At 45.6% G+C, this 22,980-nt stretch overlaps 1 protein-coding gene across 13 annotated transcripts in view; it reads left to right on the top strand.

Annotated features, from left to right (window-relative positions):
- The window catches only part of RAPGEF1 (Rap guanine nucleotide exchange factor 1), a 169,998-nt gene that overhangs the window by 61,862 nt on the left and 85,156 nt on the right, over positions 1-22,980 (top strand). For 10 of the 13 annotated variants that reach the window (XM_003911164.4, XM_031654669.1, XM_009187976.3 and 7 more), the window contains exons 2-3: positions 22,065-22,204; positions 22,771-22,884. In XM_003911164.4, the coding sequence (XP_003911213.1) occupies positions 22,065-22,204; positions 22,771-22,884 (254 nt within the window). Of the gene's footprint in view, positions 1-22,064; positions 22,205-22,718; positions 22,885-22,980 lie in introns of those variants that run through there. The other 3 variants (XM_031654661.1, XM_031654660.1, XM_031654662.1) reach the window with 2 other exon arrangements.

Here is a 22,980-nt window from a genome sequence, read left to right as displayed (position 1 = left end):
TACTGGCTGACTGGTGCTCTGAGCCTTTTACCAGAAGAGCCTGATTCAGCTAAATTTCTTTGGTAGGGGTGACGGCTTAGTTGGAATTTGGTGGCTGGAACTGGTGGTCACCCCCTCTTCCCCTACACGGGCCTTTTCCAGGTTCAACATTTACAGACTTGTTTCCCAACCAGGAGGGGCTTATCCTGAGGAATGTTCTGATCTGAGATGAGATTAGAACTTCCCCTGCTGTCGAAGTCAAAGGGTCCCATCTGCCTGTCACTTCCCATGTGGCTCTGCTGGGCTTGCCATCAGCCCCTCCCTGTCTTTGGCCCAAGATGTGGAAAATCTTAATAGCTCAACCAGTTCCCTCAGACCTTTGTCTTCTGAAACAGTGCTTCTCACACTCCAGCGCTGCAGGGCCACCTGGGGGACTTGTTGAAGCCCAGTGTCCTGGTCCCTTCCCAGGGACCCCAGGGAATCTGATGGCCCAGAGACCCCAGTTCATCATATTCATTAGATTTGGGCCAGGGCTAAAGAGCTGGCATCCGGACCCCCTCCCGTGTGACGCTGATGCCGTCATCTGATGCCCAGCCCCTTCTCTTCTCAGCTGAACAAAGGATGAAGACACAGTGTTGCCTTAGATTGATTCATTGAAATCGCAAGTAGTGAAAAAGTAAGATAGAATTTAAATCTTTAGATTTTTGACGTATTTTGTGTACTTGGTTGTAATATAAAATACGTTTCTTACCAGGTCAGAAAGGTTATTAGCCTCTGCCTTAGCTGCTACTCCTTCTCTGAAATGCCCACCTGTGCCTTTGCACCTGTTCCAGGCTTAGTTCCAGGATCAGGAGGGGAAGCCAACCAGTGTCTTGGCAACTTTTGGCTAAGGGCTAGGTTTGCGGTCTTGACCACCGTACATGACCCCTAACCTACAGCAGCACCTGTTGGCCCAGTGAGGGGGTTTCTCCACCCCACACTCCAGGGAGAAGGGTCTTCAAGTGTTTCAAGTTGGTTGTGATTGAAGTAAGTTTCATGAAACGATATTAGCTTTAATACATGCATGGCCTCCGAGATTTTCTGTTTCATGTTTTCATCTCTGACATTGATTTTGGGAAGCGCTAAATGGGTTGTGCATAGTAAGCATCAGCATTGGGAGTAATCCACAAATCCACCCCTCAAGTGGCCAGGACCAGTTCCCACAACTCTCTAGGGCACCTGTTCTCCCCCAGCTCAACTGCCCTGCACTTACCACAGCCAGATCCTGTGCCATCTACCAGTCTCGGTTCTAGGGCCTCCATTCATGAACTTTTCCTGAATCTCTCACAAAGTGACCCCACATGTCCCCAGCATTTGACTCACCCCACAGTGTGCCATAGCCCTGGGTTGGTGGCTTGACTTCCTTGTCAGCTTATAGACCACCTGAGTGCAGAGCCTGCATTCCTGTGCCCCTGGAACCCCGCTTTGTCAGGCTGGTTGGAGGCACTCAGCCACATTGCAACCCCAGTCTTGCAGGCGGGCCCGGAACTGGGACTTGGTTTTTAACTTTCTTTCAACAGGAAGGTGTGTGCTGATTCCAGCAACTGACTTGGAAAAAACAGATCTCTGCTTTGCCTGCCTCTCCGCCGTGTGGCCCGTGCCTCCCTGGCGGGCTGAGATGTAGGCCTTCAGACAGACGGCAGGAGACTGCCTCCTGTGGAGGATTTGGGCCTTTAAAATAGAACTTCAACTCCAGGAGACTTACAGGCTACAGCTGCTGAGGGAGAGCAGTGAAAAATGAGATTCCCTCTTGAAAAACGATCAGTTTCCTGCTCTGAGGATTCTAGAATAAAGCAACTGAGGTTTTGAAGTTGGATTGCCCCTGGTTTTTCCTAAGGGCACTCCCCGGACGGTGTGGGGTTTAGAGAGTGTTAAATGAGAGAGGTAATTGGGAGGGAGTTAGAGGAATGCTGTTTGACTGAGTCCAAGATCCAGGGAAGAGGGATGGCTGTCTTTTAAAAACACTTGGTTGGGGAGCCTTTTTAATCAGTCTGGCGAGGCCGTTTTGTAACTGATACAGACTGCTAAGGCATAAAGGCAGTGAGAAAGGGAGGACTTTCTGATTTAGGAAGGTCCCCTCCCCACTTTCTAGCCAAATGTTGGCAATTCCAGGCATCACTGAAATATATGTTCTTCCCCAACCCATTATTTTTGGGGTTGTTTAAAAGTAGTGTCTTGGTTGCACCCATAATCCCACCTCCCAAGTCGAGAGAGCCAGTGTATAACTTTGGCGTCTTCCTTGAGGCTGGGAGACTGTCCCGAGGGTTTGCGCTGAGAGTAGTTTTAGCCGAGGTGCTAGCACAGCCAGGAGGCCTTTGATGTGTGCCTGCTGTGAAGGAGCCATCTTGGTCCTGGGCTTTTCCAGAAGGGTGTAATTCACTTTTACAAGCAGTCCTGGCCAGAAAGTCTTTTCTTCTACTCTTACGGTGACTTACTCCCCTGGTGATCAAGGTTGTGAACACACTTAATAAACAGCTGATTTGCTAGTCTTTGGCTTCAAAAGGGGGAAGAGGAATCTACACCAAGGTCGTGGCATCTGCGTTGGAAGCCAAGGTGGGTACAGGATGGTGGTGATCCTAGCCGAGCCCAGCGTCCCACGCTGAGTGGGCGCTGACTTAAGTGGAACACTGACCCAGAGGAAATGAAAAAAGTCTTCCAGGGACGAGAGCAGATGTGAGCCCTCTTTCCTCTGAACTTGGCTTCTGCTTTGTTTTAACCATCCTTAGGGTACTTACTGACTCCTCTCTCTACTAAATTAGGAGACCGTGTGGCTGGTGTGTGAAGCAGAACTGATTCAAATCCAGGGTCTGTCACTTACTCCTCAGCCTCACTCTCCCTGTCTGTGGCGTGAAGACAGTGGTACCTGTATTGGAGGGTCACTTCAAGGCTTCAGTGAGATGAGGCCTGTACAATGCCTGCAGTGGTGCTGGCTGCTCGCTGCACAAGAAGTGGTCCTAGTCATTGCTGTGTGGCCATTGTCATCGCCACCAGCTCCACGTGAGCAGGGCCTTGTGTTGCTCAGCACCTGATACAACTCCCTATACATAGTGGGGGCCAATATATTTGACTGGAAATGAAGTGGATTGAATTTTAGGTTCTAAACCAATGAAATTCTGGCGGTGCCTAAACCAGCAGGACCTCCAACTTTCCCAGAACCTCAGGGGCCCTCAGGAGCCTCCCATAGGGGTTAGGCTAGTAACTCCCGAGTAAGAGTCAGCTGGTATCAGTAGCACTGTGGTGTGCTCTTCCATCGCGGCTCTCTGTACACTTGGGTGTCATGTCAGAATGGTTGCGTGAGGAGGAGAAAGGGCTGAGGGAGGCGAGTTGACACTTTCTCCGCCAGTTTGGAGGAAGGAGCCTGGACTGCCCTTGTTTGGGGGCAAGGGGCCTCGGTGGTAAACTGGGCCTCCTCCCGACCCTGGCACCTTGCGAGTGCTCAGCATGTAAACGTTTACGGAGTGAAGGGGTGGTTGAGTGAGAATGCCGGGCTGTGCCTGACCTACACTATCCAGTGCAGTCTGCTTCCCTAAGGTGACAGGGAAGGACTTTTCAGGTGACTCCTGTCCCTTCACTGTCTTCTTTCTCTGCCCATGAGCTCCTTCTGCAGTGTCCCAGGCTGCTAGGGATTGTGGCTGCCAGCTCCTTCCCCTGTTGTCTGGGAGATAAATACATTAGTATGTGCTCATTGACAAACGAAAATGCTGTTCTTCCTCTGGAGGCCCAGAGGGTGGCCTGACAAACTGTGAGTTCTCAGAGTCTCTGAGCAGGGCTAGCGCAGCAGAGGTGGGAGCCGTCGCTGCCACCTCCTGCCCGCAGGCCCATGGGGCTCCATCACCATGACCCAGCCCCAGCTAGACAGGCCTTCCTGCCCCCAGACTGGCTGCTTTGCTGGTGGCACTGCGCTGGAGAGCAGGAGGCTGCAGCCCCGGCAGAGTACTGTTGGAGTGCTGAGATGCCCCTCCTAGGCTGGCAGCCGTCCCAACAGGCAGGTTCCTCTGTGCCAGGGAGACTGCCCCAAACTAATCCACCTAAAAGACGGAGGCCGGGGGAGGGCTCTGTCTCCAGGTGATGAGATGTGCCCTGGCCTCTGCTCTGTGGTTTACTCAGAATAAACTGCTATTTTACCATCACCCTTTTTTTCGTTTTGCCTCTGAAAATAAAGCTGAGAAATGACTAATTCACATCTCAGGAAGCCTATGAAGTCTGTGGTTTTAATCTGTAGGTCAATGCCTAACAGTAATGGAAAAGAAACGCTTCCTTGGGAGTAGGCCACCGTGGGGACAGGCCACCTTGAGTGGTTCAGGACACCTGCTAGGGCTGCAGTCACCTTGTCTGTGAAAATGGGAGGGGAGGGAAGGTTTAAACTTAACCCTGTGACTTTGGCCAAGGTCCATGACTCCCGTGTGACTCAGTCTCCTCATCTGTTTAGTGGTAATAAGAATACCTCCCCTCTGATGTTAGCATGAGCACCAGGCGTATACCAAGAGCTCCCCACATATTAGAACCCCCACTCCTGGCTTCTAAGGGGATTTCTAAAATTGTAAGTTTTTTAAAAATCTAAATTTTAGCATCTAATTAAAAAATTTCTGAGGGGAAGTTTAAAAACAGCCGCTGCTGATTTAACCACTTGATCGGGCTCCAGGAGGGAAGCCGCTCTGAGTCTCAGAGGCTTCCCTTCCATCCCCTCGAGCTGCGTCTGTGGTTTGTAAGGGGAGTGAGCCTGGGAATTCTCTTCACGTCTCTGGCAGGTAGGGGAGGGGCTCCCAGGACATCATCTCCATGCTTTGTTCACACGGAAAAGTTTACCTGACAGGGACTGTGGGTTCTATTTAAATCCTAGGAGATGCTTAAGTTATTGGAATTTTTCTCTATTTTTAAAGCCAGTTGTGTTAAGAAATAACAGCCGTCCACTAAAGATGGTGGCATTTATCCCAAAAAGGAGTATATCTTTGAACTGTCCGGTGGCCGCAGATGACATTGATGAATGTTAACTAAGTGCCAGGACTGGGCTAAGTGACTGTGTGTGCAGTACCGTATGACATCCTCCCAGTGGCCCAGTGAGGTAAAGATCACTACTCCCATTTCACAGCAGAGAAAAGCAAGCCCCAGGGAGGCCAACTGACTCAGCATCACACAAGATGAGGCCCCTTTCCTTCCATCTGAGACGTGGGTGGAGTGGGACTACGTGGATAGGCTGCCCTAGCCCACGTGCAGAGATGAGTGCCGCTCCTGTTTGCCCCGTATCATAGCCATAGGACGTGGCGGCAGTTCCCCCTTGAATGACCATGGTCCTTGCCTTCAGAAAAAATCAGTCTGCATTGTTGCGAAGCTATGATCGTAGGGATTTCTTCTCTTGAAACAATAGAAGACTGCCTCTTTTTCCATGCATTCCATCTCCAGGCCTTGTACAGTGACATTTCTTGATGCCATCACCCAGCAACCTCTGTTTCCCCGTACCAGGTACCGTGGAGGAGGAAATGGGGCAGTACCTCCGTGTAGGAAGAGGGTGTGGGAGGGCTCCATAGCCTGGGACTCCAGTGCTGCCCTGAGCCCTGCCCAAGGCGAGCAGGAAGCCGCCAGTGACTCGGTCTCCTCATCTGTTGAGTGGTAATAAGAATGCCTTGGCCAGGCACAGTGTCTCACACCTGTAATCCCAGCACTTTGGGGAGGCTGAGGCGGGCAGATCACTGGAGGTCAGGAGTTTGGTACCAGCCTGACCAACATAGTGAAACCCCGTCTCTACTAAAGATACAAAAATTAGCCAGGTGTGGTGGCGGGCACCTGTAGTCCCAGCTACTAGGGAGGCTGAGGCAGGAGAATCACTTGAACCCGGGAGGCGGAGGTTGCAGTGAGCCGAGTTCGTGCCACTGCACTCCACCTGGGTGACAGAGCGAGACTCTGTCTCAAAAAAAAGAATGCCTTGAAGGCGAACAGGGAGCGCCACCTTCAAGACCTCAGCACACCACCCTGAAGCAGGCAGATCCCACCAGGCCAAGGCTCTTTGCTTCATGTCCCAGCCGTCCCCATCACAGGAGGTGAGGGCCCAGGCTGTGTGTCTGGTCCAGCAGCACTGGAAATGTGGCCGGTGCCATCTGAGATGTGCTGAAGTATAAAATCCACACCAGATTAATATGAAAGAAAAAGAAGGTAAATAGCTCATTAATCGTTTTTATATTACATATTGTAATAATACTTTAGATAAATTGGGTTAATTAAAAAATATTTTTAAGGCCGGGCACAGTGGCTCACGCCTGTAATCTCAGCACTTTGGGAGACTGAGGCGGGCAGATAACCTGAGGTCAGGAGTTCGAGACCAGCCTAGCCAACACGGTGAAACCCTGTCTCTACTAAAAATTCAAAAATTCGGCAGGACGTGGGGATGCACACCTGTAATCCCGCTACTTGGGAGACTGAGGCAGGAGAATCACTTGAACCCAAGAAGTGGAGGTTTCAGTGAGCCGAGGTCTTGCCGCTGCACTCCAGCCTGAAGGACAGAGTAAGCGAGACTCTGTCTAAAAAAAAAAAAAAAAAAAGTAAATTACATATGTGGTTCACATTATGTTTCTATTGGATAGTGCTGGCCCAGAGAGTCCATTACGCTTTAGAACCTAGAGGAGGAGGGTGAACAGTATCATCTTTCTTGTCTATTCCCTGGAGGTAGCTTGAACAACAGATGTTCTAGTGACCCAGGCTGAAGCATCCCACCAAAGAACGTTCCTGATCGAGTTGTCTCTGACTCGTGTGCTAGAACTACTTAGAGAATTACGTTAAAAATCCTTATAAACCGTCCTTTCTACATCTCTGATCTGATATTACCCTCTGGCGTAGATTGAATGTCATAGCTGTTAGTTGTTATAGGGTTCATTCATTGATTCTTTTATCTGTGTGTTTGCTAACAAGCACTTATTTATTTTCGTGGTGTGCCAGTTATTGGGCTAAGTGCCAGATTCCAAAATGAATGAGATTTGATTCTCTCATTGGGGTCTCAAAGGACTAGTTAAGTAGAACCCTTCTCTCTCCCCTGAATTCTGAAAGCTGGAAAAGAAGACAGTAAGGTAGATAGACGGGGACCCAAATATCACCTTGATTCCTAAAGCCTTGCTTGAAGGATGCAGCTTGTTCTAAGAGCCCAGTGAGCTTCCCAGTATCGAGTGCCAGGATTAGACCAACATTACCCAACCACTCATAGTGGCTTTGCACTTGTCAGGCCTCCCCATCTGGGGGACATCAAACAGGCTTACCATGGAGGGCTTACTCTCAGAGGTGGGGAGGGGGTTGGTTGGGTGCAAATCACACAGGGCCTCTCTAAGGGAGAAGAGACGCCATCAGAGGGTTTCAAACAGAAGGGTGACATAGCCAGACTTAGCTCTTATAAGGACTACTCTGATTGCAGAGTTGAGAATGGGGAGGGCAAGGAGCAGGGGACAGTTAGAAAGCCATCGCAGTCATCCAGGTGAGGAATAAAGATGGCACTGGCCAGGCTGACCGTGGTGCAGGTGGTGAGAAGTGATGGATTCTGAATGTACCATTAGGGTAGAACTCACAGGATTTGCCAAAGGATTGCAGGATGGACTCAAGCAAAAGAGAAGAATCAAGGATTTTAAGCTGAGCTGCTGGAAGGGTGAAATGTCCTGTTTACCAAGATGTGGTCAAAGCAGGTTTGGGAGGAAGCTTCAGAGATGCAGCTTTAGACTTGTGTTTGAGCCACCTGTCAGATGTCCAAGGGAATCACCAAGAGCTTGTGTTGTGTAAAGAGACCACCCAACAATGAAGTAACCTGGCCCTCTTCTCTATCTGCACATGTCCCTGAGGGCCTCCACTGGTCTCCTAGCTTCCTATACTGTGTATATGCCAGCAGCTCCCAAATATATACCCCTAGCCTTCATCGAGCACCTTCACTCCTCTTGAACTGCCTAATTCAGGCTCCTGTGGATGTCTAATATGGTATTTGTAGGAAGAGGAAATAAGGATGGATATACTACTTATTTCTGTGTAAATGAGGGATAAACCAGAAGTTATGTAGTTTTTTAACTTTTGAACTGTATAAATGTTTTACAAATTCAAAAAAAATCCTGAAATTGAGTATCAGTAAAAACAAACCTAACTGTATATTAAATGATAATATAACCCACACAGAAAAAAGAATTAGAGTATCTTTTTGAACACAGTACTTGCTGTATGCCCGTCACAGGATATATTCTAAGGACTAAAAGAATTGCTAAGAAATCTTGAACTTTTACCTTTAGTGGTTGTTGATAATGATATTGCTGTACCAATTCTGAAGAAATCGTGTGTTTATTATAGGATAAAGCAGATGAGTAGATTGATGATGTTAGAAACCAGGGTTCTCACTGTCGTGGAAAGGGGCTGCAAATATGGAATCAAGGAAGGAGGAAGAACCCAGTGGTGTTGGCTTGCAATAAGAAATAACAGTATTAACTTCTAATTTAAAAAAAAATATGTGTATACACACATACTCATGTTTAATTATATGTATTTACATTAAATATATGTATGTATTTCTCTCCTAGCTGTGTCCATTGAAAGGACATAGAACAGTGACATCCCAGTGGCAATGAGCACATCTGATGCCCAGATCTTGGTTTCTAAATACCACTCCCCACCAAAAGGAGCTAGGGCACATTAAAGAAGGGGCAGATTCCACGCTGATTTCCTTGAGAAATGGGGTAGGGAAGGTACAAGGTGATTCTGGAGCTTCTTTTGCATCAAAAACCAAAGAAGTGTTCAAAGATTGATGGAGCCTCCTCAGTAACACTGGAGATGGGTTAAAAGGGCTCCCTCTGGCCAAGTTTGGAAGTTTGAACATCAAAGGGCATGATTATAATGGATTCTAACGTACTGAATAATAAATGAACACCCAAGTCCATAGTGATACCAAAAAAAGTGAGGGGTGGGGGTCTGTTACTTATAAAGGAATGCCAGCCAATAAATGCCGAGGAATAATTAAAAATCACCAATGTGTAACCACTAGTAAAATAAAGATTCACATAAGGAACATCAGTGGATGCCAAACTATTTCAGTGAAAATTTGTTAGGGAACAAGATGCTTAAAATCTCAAATCACAGTACAGATTACTTATTAGTTACAAAAGAGAAACTATGTCATTGCGGTGGAGAAATTTGGCAGATACCACCTTGACCAAGTGATCGAACTTAGCGTTATCAATAACTGATATAATACAGTAGAAAGCACATACCACCCAGGAACTATGTTTACCGAACATGTATTACCTGAATCTCATGACAGGGAACAGGCAGGTCCAACCTACGGGGGACCTCCTCCAAGACAACCAGCAGGCACTTTTCAAAATATGTCAACGTCCAAAAGCCAGTCCCCTCCCTCCTGCCTCCAGACTAGATAAGGGAAATTGGAGAGACATGACAGCCAGATGCAATGTGTGCTCCTTAATTGGGTCTTGGATTTAAAAAAAAAAAAAAAAAAAAAGCTACAGAGAACATAATTAGAGATATTTGCTTATGGAGCAAATATTAATGTCAGTGTTAAATATCTTGGGTATGATAATGTTATTATGTTATTTATGTAGGAGAATGTCCTTGTTCCTAGGAGAGAGACAGCTGGTAGTATTTAGAGATGTGTTATAACATGTGCAACTTTCAGTTGCTTTGATGAAAAATAAATTTGCATGTGTGTATCTGTGAGAGAATGAAAAGGGAGGGAAAGCAAGCATGACAGAATGTTAACAGTTGGTGAATCTAGGTGAAGGGTATGTGGACGTTTGCTTCATAATATTCTTTCAGCACATCAATAGGTTTGATTTTTTTTTTTCCAAAATACGATGTTGGAACCAGGCATCAAGGCTCACACCTGTGATCTCAGCACTTTGGGAGGCAGAGGCAAGAGGATCACTTGAGCCCAGAAGCTCGAGACCAGCCTAGACAACATAGACCCCATCTCTACAGAACGAACAAAACTTAGTCAGGTGTGGTGGCTCACGCCTATAATCCTAGCACTTTGGGAGGCCCAGACAGGCAGATCACTTGAGGTCAGGAGTTGGAGACCAGGTTTGCCGAAATGGTGAAACCCTGTCTCTACTAAAAATACAAAAAAATTAGCCAGGCATGGTGGTGCATGCTTGTAATCCCAGCTACTCAGGAGGCTGAGGCAGGAGAATCACTTGAACCAGGAAGGCAGTGAGCCGAGGTCGTGCCACTGCACTCCAGCCTTGGTGACAGAGTGAGACTCCATCTAAAAAAAAAAAAAATTAGCCAGGCATAGCGGCACATGCCTGTAGTCCCAGCTCCTCAGGAGGATCACATGAGCCCCAGAGGTCATAGCTACAGTGAGCTGGGATCATACCACTGTACTGCAGTCTGGGCAACAGAGCAAGACCCTGTCTCAAAAAAAAAAAAAAAAAAAAACAATGTTGGGGGAAAATAAAGGATAAGAGGAAAGGAACTGTAGACAGCATATAGGCAAGTCTTTCAAGTGGTTTTGCTATTTAGAGAAACAAATGTGGGAGTAGCTGGAGGAGAAGGTGGGCTTAAGGACTTGGGTTTTTAAGATGGGGGAGATCTACCATGCGTATGTGCATACGTGGAGTGACGCACAGCAGATGGAAACCTAGTGGTGGGGAGAGGAGAGAATGGCTGGTGCAGTGTGTGAGCAGGCCTGGTGGGTGGGGCCCCACTGCTGATGTAAGGCACAGACGAGTTGCCTAAAAAGTCATTGAATGAGTTTTGGTTTTAATTCTTAGGCTAACCTCATGAAATAGATACTATTATTAAAAATATATTGATTCAATCTTGGTTAAACATAGAAAATAATAGGATTCAATTGTACTTATATTAAGTTCCTAGAATTTTTCACACAATAAGGGAGAAGAGATTGGAAAATGTTTATTTACTGGTGATTTAAGATCCTTAGAATGTATACATTTATGTAGGTGTTATCTTTTGTTATTTTTTAAAAGATGAAACAAAAATTTCCTGAGATACTCACAGGCCCTTCCTGAGATCGTCAATTGAGAGTTCTTAGGGAAGATATTCATGGGTAAATACATTTGTTTGTTTTAGGGAATGGAATTTCCTTAACTTGTAAATGAACTTTGCAATTGTTAATCTGACCCATATAAAAATCATGTGGGGCTGGGCGCAGTGGCTCACGCCTGTAATCCCAGCACTCTGGGAGGCTGAGGCAGGTGGATCATGAGGTCAGGAGATTGAGACTATCCTGGCTAACACGGTGAAACCCCGTCTCAACTAAAAATACAAAAAAAAAAAAAATTAGCCAGGCATGGTGGCGGGCGCCTGTAGTCCCAGCTACTCGGGAGGCTGAGGCAGGAGAATGGCATAAACCCTGGGGAATAGAGTCTGCAGTGAGCCGAGATCATGCCGCTGCTCTCCAACCTGGGCGACAGAGCGAGACTGTCTAAAAAAAAAAAAAGAAAAAAGAAAAAAAAATCATGTGGGCTCTTTTTCAGAAGAATCTTAGACCTTTGTATCTAGTTTATTACACCTTTTTATTGGAAAATAAAATACAACTATACATCAGAAAGTATATACACATACCTTATGTAGATAACTTGCGGGATTTTCACAAGTTGAACACACTGGTACAACCAACCCCCAGATCAAGAAACAGGCCATAACCGTCACCTCAGGAACCCACTGCCTCATGTCACCTGCCAGTTAACCACCCCCATCCCCGAGCATAACCACTATCTTGAATCCCCAAATAATAGATTAATTTTGTCTGTTTTTGCGTTTCTATAAATGGAATCGTATAAAATGTACTCTTTTGAATCTGGCTTCTCACTACACTCATGAGAACCGCCCCCGTCACGGGTGTAGATTGCATGGTATTCCACTGTGCGAAGGTGCCATGGTTCACCCGTCCTGCTGTGGACAGGCATTCGCCAAGCGCTGCTGTGATATTCAGGTACGTGTCTGATGGTGAACTCACATAGGCATTCTTTGGAGTGGAGTTATTGGGCTGGAGAGGAAGTGGGTGGCTGTCAGTCAGCAGGGTAGAGAGTCCCCCTTCTCTTCATCCTCACTGATAGTGTTCCCTGTTTTTCCTTTTTATCCATTCAGGCATGTTCGTGGTGGTAGCTCTGTGGTTTTGATGTACTGCTTCCTGATGACAAATGTCGTTGAGCCCCGTGTTGTATGTTTATTGGCCGTTTGAATGTTGCCTTTTGTGAGGCGTCCAATTCTGAATCTCTTTGTAGTGCTTACTAGTTAACGCAAGTAAAATGAAAAGGGTGACTCTGTCAGATCTTAACCCAAATCCAAGGTGAAGCCTGGTTTCCTGCATAGGCAGCAAGGCCCCAGGGCTCAGAATCCCTCCTCACCCCTTCTGCCGCCATCCAGGGCCCCACTCTGGGGCAGGCAGTGCTGGCCACATTCAGCTCAGTGCGGGGCAGTTTGACCGTATCGCATCCAGCTTCCCATGCCCATCCTCTGTGACCGAACCACTCCATCCCTGGGAGTCTGTCTCACCACACAAGGGCACAGACAGGCCAGCATGAGGGTGTTCATCAACGCAGCATTGTTTGAAGAGCAGAAGTTAGAATCTATTCAGTCAGGGCCCTGACTGCATAAATACACTGTGGTCGCCGTCCAGCAGAGCATCATGCAGCCATTAACTGCTCTCACATGGGAAAATGCCCACAATGGCTTGTTGTTTAAAAAAAAAAAAAATGAAAAAGATAGTTCTGCTGTATGTGGAGTTATGAGAAATTTTTACCTTCTACGTTATATATTTTTACAGTGCTTGGCTTTTTATAATGAGATTGTTTGAAAATTTTTTTTAAAGATAGGCTTAGTATTCCCATTAGCAGTGTCATGGTTATCCAGTAGACTTCCTGAACAATTGGGTAGTAGGAATGGATTTTCATGACAAAAGAGTCTTTGGAATTGCAAAACTTCAAATACTGTTTTCCCTCTGTTTTAACAGGAATAGTTCTATATTAAGTAAGACAGAGGATCTTTCGATGTGAAAGTTGTTAGAAAAATATAACTCCAGGCAGGGCGCAGTGCCTCATGCCTGTAATCCCAGCACTTTGGGAGGCCGAGGCGGGCGGATCACGAAGTCAAGAGATTGAGACCATCCTGACTAACACGGTGAAACCCCATCTCCACTAAAAATACGAAAAATTAGCCGGGCGTGGTGATGGGCGCCTGTAGTCCCAGCTACTTGGGAGGCTGAGGCAGGAGAATGGGGTGAACCCAGGAGGTGGAGCTTGCAGTGATCCGAGACCCGGCCACTGCACTCCAGCCTGGGCAACAAAGCGAGACTCCGTATCAAAAAAAAAAAAAAAAAGAAAGAAAAATATAATTCTAGGTTGGTTTTGGCTCGACTAGACTGGGGTTATTTTTAGCTTTTGCCTTTTTAAGTGTTGGCAGAGACCTGACAAGGTTATCACATGACAATAATAGCTGCCATGTAGTAAGTATTTCTATATATCAGGTCCTTGGCTACATGCTTTACACACAGGTCACATTTAATCCGCACAATTACCTGAGGAGGAGGAGCTAGGTCTGTGGCTATGGCTTTCCTCTGGGTGAGGAACCAGAGTCTTGGGTGAAAAGTTTGCCCAGGTTAGTGGCCAAGCTCAAGTGAAAACAAGGCCTGGTGTTTTGGCTTATGCCTGTAGTCCCAGCACTTTGGGAGGCTGAGACAGGAGGATCCCTTGAGCCCAGGAGTTCGAGACCAACCTAGGCAACATGGCGAAACGCTGTCTCTACCAAAAATACAAAAATTAGCCAGTCTCATAACCTGGTCTCAAGATAAAATAAATAAATTAATAATTAAAAAAAAAAAAAGCCACAGACTTCAGCTGTGCTGCCTGCCATGCCCACAGCCCGCTGTCTCCATCTTTACCTTGCAGTGCACAAAATCCTAGACAAGTGAAAAGACTGTTAAAAAATCTGAAATCTTCATCTTCAAAAAAGCCCTTTCTAATGTCCTCAATCACGCCTCCACTCCGTTTGTCCTTTTTATGCATTTGGAAAACGGGGAATGTGGATTAAGTAAGTGATCTCTAAATCCTTCCCAGTGCTCTACTTCTGAGCCCAGTAGAAGACAGGGAATGAGGAATTCACAGTCACAGCATTTCTCCAGATTGGCTGCCTCAAAGTTGTCCACCTTGCCCTTGACTTTGTGATGTTTAGAGACTCCCCGCCATCCTTGGTGAGAGATTAAGCTGAGACAGAAACCACTGCTAAGTTGGGATCCCAGCTGCTGCTACAAGTGACACAGAAAAAAGGCCAGTTGATAGCCACATTTGTCAGCAACAGGCAGAGACGATTGTTAAGCCTGGCCGAAGGGCAAGTTAAAAATTTAACAATGAAATATTGGCATATTGGCATCTGGCAGACCACTTTGGAAGACATTGGGTTGGGCTTTGGTGTCTTTTTATTCTGCTTGGTTTTCTGTTGAGACATGATCCTCTCCTCCAGCCCATCCTCTTTCTCTCTCGATGGAGAAGGACTTTCATCCGACAGCCAGATCTGTGGCCCGCGATGGTTGCCCAGGAAAGTGGCTGCTGTTGTTAACATCACAGTCATTTATACAGAAATTGGTTGTGAGCTCATATAAGCCACCCTTCCTCTGGAAGGAATGACTAGCAGATTAGTCATTGGGAGTCTCTGACCTCGGGGTAAATGTCACATGGAGGCTAAATGTCTGAGGCTTTCTGTTCTTATGTTCAGGTGAATTTGAAGTTCCTCTCACAGATTGGATAGATCACAATAAAATAAACCAGCATGTGGCATTTCCAGGTGAAGGAGGACTTTCGTGTCCTTTCTTGGACATGGCCATGTGGGAAAGTGTGCATGTCTGGCAACCCCAGGTGTCGGGAGGAATATGGAGCAACTAGGACTCTCCTAACCTTGCTGGTGGGACTGTAACGTGGGAGAGCCACTTGGGAGAATCGTTTTGCAATATCTGTAAGAATCAGTGTGGCATATGCCCTACAGTCCAGCCATTCTGCTGTTAGAGGCCTCTTGGCATGTGTTCCAGGCGACATGTGTGAGCAGCATTGTTTGTCAAAGCAAAAATGCTGGAAGCAACCCAGTGTCCACTGACAGACAGGAGAGCAGATAGATGAACCTGGGCTTATGGAATCTACAGAATTTCTCAGCATTGAAAACGAAAGCACTGACACACCCCAGCATGCCTGAGTGTCAGGCCTGCTGTTGCAGAAAAAGCAAGAGCGTGAGAATCTTTACAGTATGCTATCACTTCTGTAATGTTCACAGACTTATAAGTTTAAGTGTGTGTGTCGATATAAACTATCCGGAAAAGTAAGGGATGATACGTCTGAAAGTTAGAGTCGGGCTGCCCGTAGGGAAGAGGCGTGGCTGCAGAGGAGCACGTGGCGGCACCAGTGGAATCCATCTGCTTCTCGAGCTGCACCATCCAGTGTGCCAGTCACCAGCCCCAGGGACTGTTTAAATTACACAGTTAACTCAGAGTTCAGTGCCTCAGCCACAGCAGCCACAAGCAGGCCTCAGTAGCCACTAGTGCCTGTCATGTTAGACAGTTCAGGTACCGGCTGCCTCCATCGCTACAGAAGGTTCTGTTTGATAGGCCAGATGGTGGGTGCCTGGATTTGATTCATTCTGTATAACTTGTATGTATATATTTGTATAAAATCTTTAAATTTTTTGTTTTAACTTCAGTTCTAGCAAATTACTAAAAAGAGGCATATACAAAATCGACAGTATAACTTCCTAAGTGTGAAAAGCAGGGAAATAGCAAGAGAGTGGTCAGTGGCACTGCCTGAGATGCAGCAGTCATGTGGGAGCACTCCCTTCACGTCGCCCTCCATCCCAGATGATTGACATGCATGAGACAGGGGCAGGGAGAGTGCCTGTCTGTCTGTCCGTCTGTCTGGAGCCGTTGGCGAGATTGCCCTCGCAGCAGTGTTCATGCGAGGGCACCTGTCATTTCCTCCCCACCCTACTGTTGCAAGGCATTATAGTACCTCCTCAGCACTCAAAGGCATAGTGTGAATGACCTTGAAAATCACCTGAAGCCTGTGCTGCAAACCCAAGGTTTCAAGAAGAATGTGACAAGCATACTGTCCTAGTTAGTGCTGTCCTCGATTTCCAGCGTTGAGAAGGTTGGTTGTCATTTGAAAGAATCTCTCCTCTCGGCCTGATTTATGGCTTCTTGTGCTAGAGCTGACTGTTCCGAGGCAGATACCCTGAAGAGGGAGATTTATTGGTAGGCATTGCACTATCTTTAGGTGCTGACATGGTTTCCCAGCTGTGCCCAAAGCAGACGAGAATTGTGAGTGCAATAATAGCCCCCCTGAGTTCTGTCAACAGCTCATGGGCAGAGGTGCACTTGGTTGGTCCCTGTCCTTGCTGGAACCTGAGAGGGTTTTTGGTGATCGAACGCCACACCTCACTTGTCAACCCCAGTTCCGCCCTGGTCATGATGGCGTAGTTGTGAATCTTCCCACCTCCTCAGCCCCATGCCTGCCTGAACAGCAACTCAGGGCAGTAGACGGTGGAGAAAGCGGAAGTTGGCTCACCCAGCCTGAAGATCTTTGACCACCAGAGAACCCATGCATCCTGCCCAGACTTCTCCATTTGTGTCTGTTTTCCCTGCTTTCAGTCTTACTTAACAGGGTAGAAGTCGCATGGATTAGGAAACTGCTCTGACAGCCCATCTGACTTGGAAACTTGCCTGGTGAGGGAAGAGGCTGTGTCTTTTAGGGACGCCGTGGGGCCGTCCTCAGAAGACATGGGGTAGGGACAGCAATAGGATCCATATGCAGGGAGGCAGGTTAAACCAAAGAGGGAAATAGACTAATAGGCTAAAGGCCAGATTGAGACTTCTGGTTCAGTGCCAAAGGAAGAGAAGAGTGGGCATTTATAAGGTCCTCATTTACTTAGGATAGTGAGTTAAATGTTCAGTGTTGCCGATTAACTGGATGAAGATCTGGAAGCAGCTGGGAAATAAGAATTCAGAATCGATCGACCTTGCTATGCATCCACGCTCCTTGTGTTGAGCAGGTGCCATGTGTCAGGCATTTTGTGAAATACCTTATTGCATTATCCACAGTAAATATCTCATTTAATCTACATCACATCACATCACATCAGCCATCTCAAGAAATATGATGTTATCTCACTCATTTTCCAGACAAAAAAGGGAAAGATTTAGAGATGATATCTAAGTATTTTAATGCAAGCATTCTGACTCCAGTGCATACCCCCCTTTAAAAGAGATGGGTTCTTGCTATGTTGCCCAGGCTAGCGTCCAGTGGCTGTTCATCGGCACGATGATAGCATACTACAGTGCTAAAATCCTGGACTCAAGCAATCCTCCTGCCTCAGCCTCCCACGTAGCTGGGACTGCCAGCATGTACCAACAGGCCCGGCTAACAGTGCACACCCTCTTAAGCATCACAGGAAGGATTAGACTGTTCACATCCATGTTGAAGTCTAAAGAAGGAATTATAAACTGTAAATGGGATCCACCCTGCTTGGGTGAGAGAGAGAGAAGAGGCAGGACAGAGGGGAGCAGGACAAGTGGCACCATCCCAGTTCACTTGAATGCCAGGGATGACTGCTAACATATGAGGGCGGGTGTTGAGAGCCTCCTGACCCTGTTGAGCTGTTCCAGGTGAGCTAGCCAGGTGCAGCAGCTTCCTGTTGACTTATGTTCCCATCTGGGGACTAAGAAGGGCTTTCTGCAGCTCTGGCCAGCACACAGCTGTGAAGCTGTTTGGTTTGACCACATGTGAATGCGGGTCAGGCCCTGGCTTTTCTTTTGGTCCAGAGCACCGTGTGTGCCTAGGTAATTTGCAAAGTGTAGATAGTTTATCTGATCCTGCCTGGCCACCTGGAAGGTCTTTAACAAAGGAATTGAACTTCGGCCTTGTTAAGTCACGTGCAGCAATAGTAGACACCGTGAGAGCTGTGTAGTGCAAGGTGCTGTGCTGTTTATTCAGAGGGTTGTTTTGTTTTGCTTGGTTGTACTAAATTGCTGGAAAAACTTGACAGAGGGAGTTCTTTTTATTTTTAAAACTACAGGTATTTATTTTTCCATTGCGTAGCACAGGGTTTTCTTCCTTAATTTTCAGCCAATTTCAAGTATTTTCTGCTGTTACTAAAGAAGCAGTCTTCTTCCTGGGATATTTTTGTTGTTGGTTGATTTCTTCATTTGTTGAATGTGTGCTTACTGATTATCTTCTGTGGACCAACTACCGTGTCAGCGCTGGGAAAACAGGCATGAACAAGACAGGTGCAGTCCTCAGGGAACTTGTCCCCCGAGCCTTAATTTTTTTTGAGGCAGGGTCTCACTCTGTTGCCCAGGCTGGAGTGCAGTGCTCACTGTAGCCTCTAACTCCTGGGCTCAAGCAGTCCTCCCACCTCAGCCTCCTGAGTAGCTGGGACTACAGGTGTGCACCACCATGCCCAGCTAATAGGTAGACAAAGTCTCACTCTATTGCCTAGGCTCCAACTCCTGGGCTCAAGTGATCCTCCCGCCCCAGCCTCCCAAAGTGCTGGAATTACAGGCATGAACCACCGCGCCCATCCAAACTTGCATTCTTGTGAGGAGACAGGTGTAAATAAATCAATTAATAAGATGTTTTCAGACACTGGAACAGGTTGTAATAATGCTGAAATGAAGGAAGACTGCCAGTGGGCTTTTTAAAAAAAAATAGCTTTATTGATATTTAATTCACATATCATACAATTCATTCAAAAAGGGTACAGTTCTTTTTTTTTTTTTTTTTTCCTTGTAATTCACTGGGCCTACAACCATCACCAGATTCTAATTTTATAATACTTTCGTACACCAGGAGAAAAAACTCCATACTGATTACAGCAGCCCTCTCCATCTCTCGGCCCCATCCAGTCTTAGGCAACCACCAGTCTACTTTCTGTCTCTATGGATTTGCCTATTCTGGACATTTCAAATGAATGGAACCATACAATACATGGTCTTCTGTGGCTGACTGCTTTAGCTTAGATAATGTTTTCAAGGTTCAACTGTGTTGTAGCTGATCAGTACTTAATTTCTTTTTATTGCCAAATAATATTCCATTGTATGGAATATAATACATTTTATTTAGTCATTCACAAACATGTGGACATTTGAGTTTTTCCCACCTTTGGCTATTATGCATAATGTTGCTGTGAACTTTCCTTTGACTTACCTGTACAAGTCACATGGATTTAGGCTTTCATTTCTCTCGCACATGTGCCCAGGAGTGGAATTTCTAGGTCACATGTCAACTCTGTGATCTTGTGAGAAACTGCCTGACATTTCCTAAAGCAGGGAAACCATGTTACATTCCTACTAGCAGTGTGTGGGGCTTTCAGTTCTCCAGCCCTCACCAACACTTGATACTGTCTTTTTTATTAAACTTAGTGTGCATGAAGCGTTACGTTTCCTTAATGGCTAATTATGTTGACCGTCTTTCCATGTGCTTATTGCCAATTTGTATATCTTCTTTGGAGAATGTCTGCTCCAATTCTTTGCCCATTTTACATTGGGTTATATGCCTTTTATTCTAGAGCTGTAAGAATTTTTTAATGTTTTCGGTGTACAAGTCCCTTATCAGGTATAGCTGGCCCTCCATACCCATGGGTTCTGCAGCCTCTGATTCAACCATTTTCATGGTTCAAAAATATGCAGGGAAAAACAGTAAAAATAACAGTACAATAATGCAAATTTTAAAATAAAGTATAACTATTTACATAACATTTACATTGTATTAGGTATCATAAGTAATCTAGAGATGATTTGAAGCATGTGGAAGATGTGTGTGCGTCATACACAAATATTCCGTTGTTTTATATAAGGGACTTGAGCATCGTGGATTTTGATCCCTGAAGGGGATCCTGGAACCAAGCCCCTGATGATGCTAAGGTTCATATGATTTTCAAATAGAGTCATGCTCTGCATAACGACATTTCAGTTAGTGACAGACCACATATAAGGCAGACCACATTATAATCTTGTGGTCCCATAAGATTATCATAGAGCTGAAAAATTCCTGTCGCCTCGCCTGATGTAGCCATCGTAACATCCAACACAGTGCATTACTCACGTGTTTATGGTGATGCTGGTGTAAATGCATAGCGCATATGGTTATGTACAGTACATAGTACTTGATAATGATAATAAATGACTATGTTACTGGTTTATGGATTTGCTGTACTTTTTATCATTATTTGAGAGTATGCTTCTGCTTACTAAAAACAAAATATTAACTGTAAAACAGCCTTGGGCAGATCCTTCGGGAGGTGTTATAAAAGAAGGCATTGTTACCATAGGAGATGACAGCTTCATGCATGTTATCACTCTGAAGACCTTCCAGTGGGACAAGATGGGGAGGTGGAAGATAGTGATACTGATGATCCTGCCCCTGTAGACCTAGGCTGATTAATGTGTGTCTCTCTTTGTCTTTAATGAAGAGTTTTAAAAGTAAAAAAAATAATAATTTTTTAAATAGAAAAAAGCTTAAAGAATAAGAATATAAAGAAAGAAAATATTTTTGCCAACCTGGGCAACATAGTGAGACTTCATCACTACAAAAAGTTTAAAAATGAGCCAGGCATTGTAGCAGCACTTGCCTATCATCCTAGCCACTCGAGAGGCTGAGGCAGGAAGATGTCTGAGCCCAGGAATTCCAGGCTGTAGTGAGCCGTGATCACATCACTGCACTCTAGTCTTAGCAAAAGAGTGAGACCCCATCTCAAAAAAACAAAAGAAGAATACTTTGTACAGCTCTACTATGTTTATATTTTAAGCTATTACAAAAGAATAAAAATTTTTTAATTAAAAGTTTATAAAGTAAAGTTACAGTAAGCTAAGGTTAACTTATTGACTAAAGAACATTTTAAAAATAAATTTAGTGTAGGTTAAATGTTAAAGTTTATCCTGGTGTACAGGAGTGTCCTAGACCTTCACATTTACTCCCTGATTCACTCAGAGCAATTTCTAGGCCTGCAGCCTCCATTCATGATAGTGCCCTTCACAGGTGGAATTTTTAATCTTTTATACCATTTACAGTACCTTTCCTACATTTAGATATGGTTGGAAACACAAATACCATTGTATTGCAGTTGCCTGCGGTACTCAGTACAGTACCGTGCTCTACAGGTGTGTGGTCTCGGAGCAATGGGTATTACTCCATATAGCCTAGGTGTGCAGTAGGCTATCCCATCAAGGTTCATTTGAATATACTCTATGACATTTGCACAACGAAGTCGCCTAATGGTGCATTTCTCAGAACTCATTCCTGTCCTTGAGCAATACATGACTGTATTTTCTTTCATCCTGTGGGTTTGTTCATTTTCTTAGTAGTAGTATTTGCAGTCCAATTTTCTATGTTTTAATTTTGTTGCTTGTGCTTTTGGTTTTATATCTAAGAAAACATGGTCAAATTCAAGGTCACAAAAACTCCTGTTTTTCTCTGAGAGGTTTACAGTTGTAACTCTTACATTTAGGTCTGATCCAGTTCAATGTCAGATAGGAGTGGCGAGAACAGATGTCCTAGTCTTAATTCCTGATCTTTGGGGCAAGTCCTTCAGTCTTTCACCATGGCCCAGAGGGTTTTGAACACCTTACTTCTCGTTCAGTCACTGCTGCCAACTCCAGAGCCTTGCACCTGTCACTTGTTGCAGTTTCCTAAAGAGTGAAGAGGTGGATTCGAAAGGGCCTTCCTTTCCACTTCTCACCTCCTACACATCTGTGATTTGACTGGGTGTTCTTTCTTCTTAGCCAGTTCCCTTGGATGTTAGTTAGATCATCACACACACTCTCTATGGACACTTGGGAATATTTGCAAGTTCTTTTTCCATATTTATTTGGACTGCCTTTGATTTCCACAATTCCTTGGTGAAAACTGCAAAAACTGAAGCATGTAAGCAGAAATGTTTTGTAGTGGATCCATACGTCCTGTCCTTTGAAACTCTCAACAGCCAAGAAAAAAGATGGGTTTGGGGACATTGCTCATTTCCACAAAAGGTCAATGAACCGTCGCTTCTTCCCACTCCCATCTAACAGTCAGTACCCTCTTTGCTTTCAGACTCTCAGCGTTCTCATCTCTCGTCCTTCACCATGAAGCTGATGGACAAATTCCACTCACCCAAAATCAAGAGAACACCATCAAAGAAGGGAAAACCAGCTGAGGTGTCCGTAAAGATTCCAGAGAAACCTGTGAACAAAGTAAGCTGACTCTAGGTGTTTCTCCTGGCCTCACCTGCTTCAAGCAGTATGAGTTTGTGCGATTTGTATGTTCCCTCCCTGGGGATTCAGCTTTCAGTGATTCATACCTACTTTGTAGCATTCCATGGGCGGGACCTTTGGTGTCCTTATAAAATAAGAACCATTAGGATGGTGAGTGTTTGCCATGTTAGCCAAGCTCAGTTGGCTAGGACAGTTCTCCTTTTCCAGCTGTGTCATCCTCTGGGCATTTAAAACAGCTCAGCATATCATGTCCACACCCCAGGCTGCTGCCTCCCTGCCCTGCAGTTCCCTACGTTGCCTTGCGCACAGTCAAACACAGGGAACTTTGTGATGTCCAGAACATCCATCATTCGGCTTTAGGGCCTGTGCTCTGAAACATGCAAACCCCTTGAGACCCAGCCAAAGATGTCCTCAAGAGTTAGTGGCCTCAGCAGGGCCAGTCAAGCCAAATATGTTGAAACAGCTATTGACTTTCATCAACCCCTCCCTTCAGCCTCAAACAGCCATTTCAAGCTCTGTAGGAATCCAGGTTTCCTCTCTTCCAGGAGGCAACAGACAGATTTCTACCAGAGGGCTACCCTCTCCCCTTGGATCTGGAGCAGCAGGCAGTAGAATTTATGTCCACCAGTGCTGTGGCTTCCAGGTCTCAAAGGCAGAAGGTCAGTGTAACATTAAGAACAATTGGGTTTGCCTTGCCTTCTACTGCAGAATCCTGGTCCATGGTTTTGGGGATGGAAAAAAAATCTATTGCACTA

Source organism: Papio anubis, chromosome 13, assembly GCF_008728515.1.
Source record: "Papio anubis isolate 15944 chromosome 13, Panubis1.0, whole genome shotgun sequence".
NCBI lineage: Eukaryota > Metazoa > Chordata > Mammalia > Primates > Cercopithecidae > Papio > Papio anubis.
The sequence above is the reverse complement of the archived record's forward strand: the minus strand, read 5'-3'. Positions and strand labels throughout refer to the sequence as shown.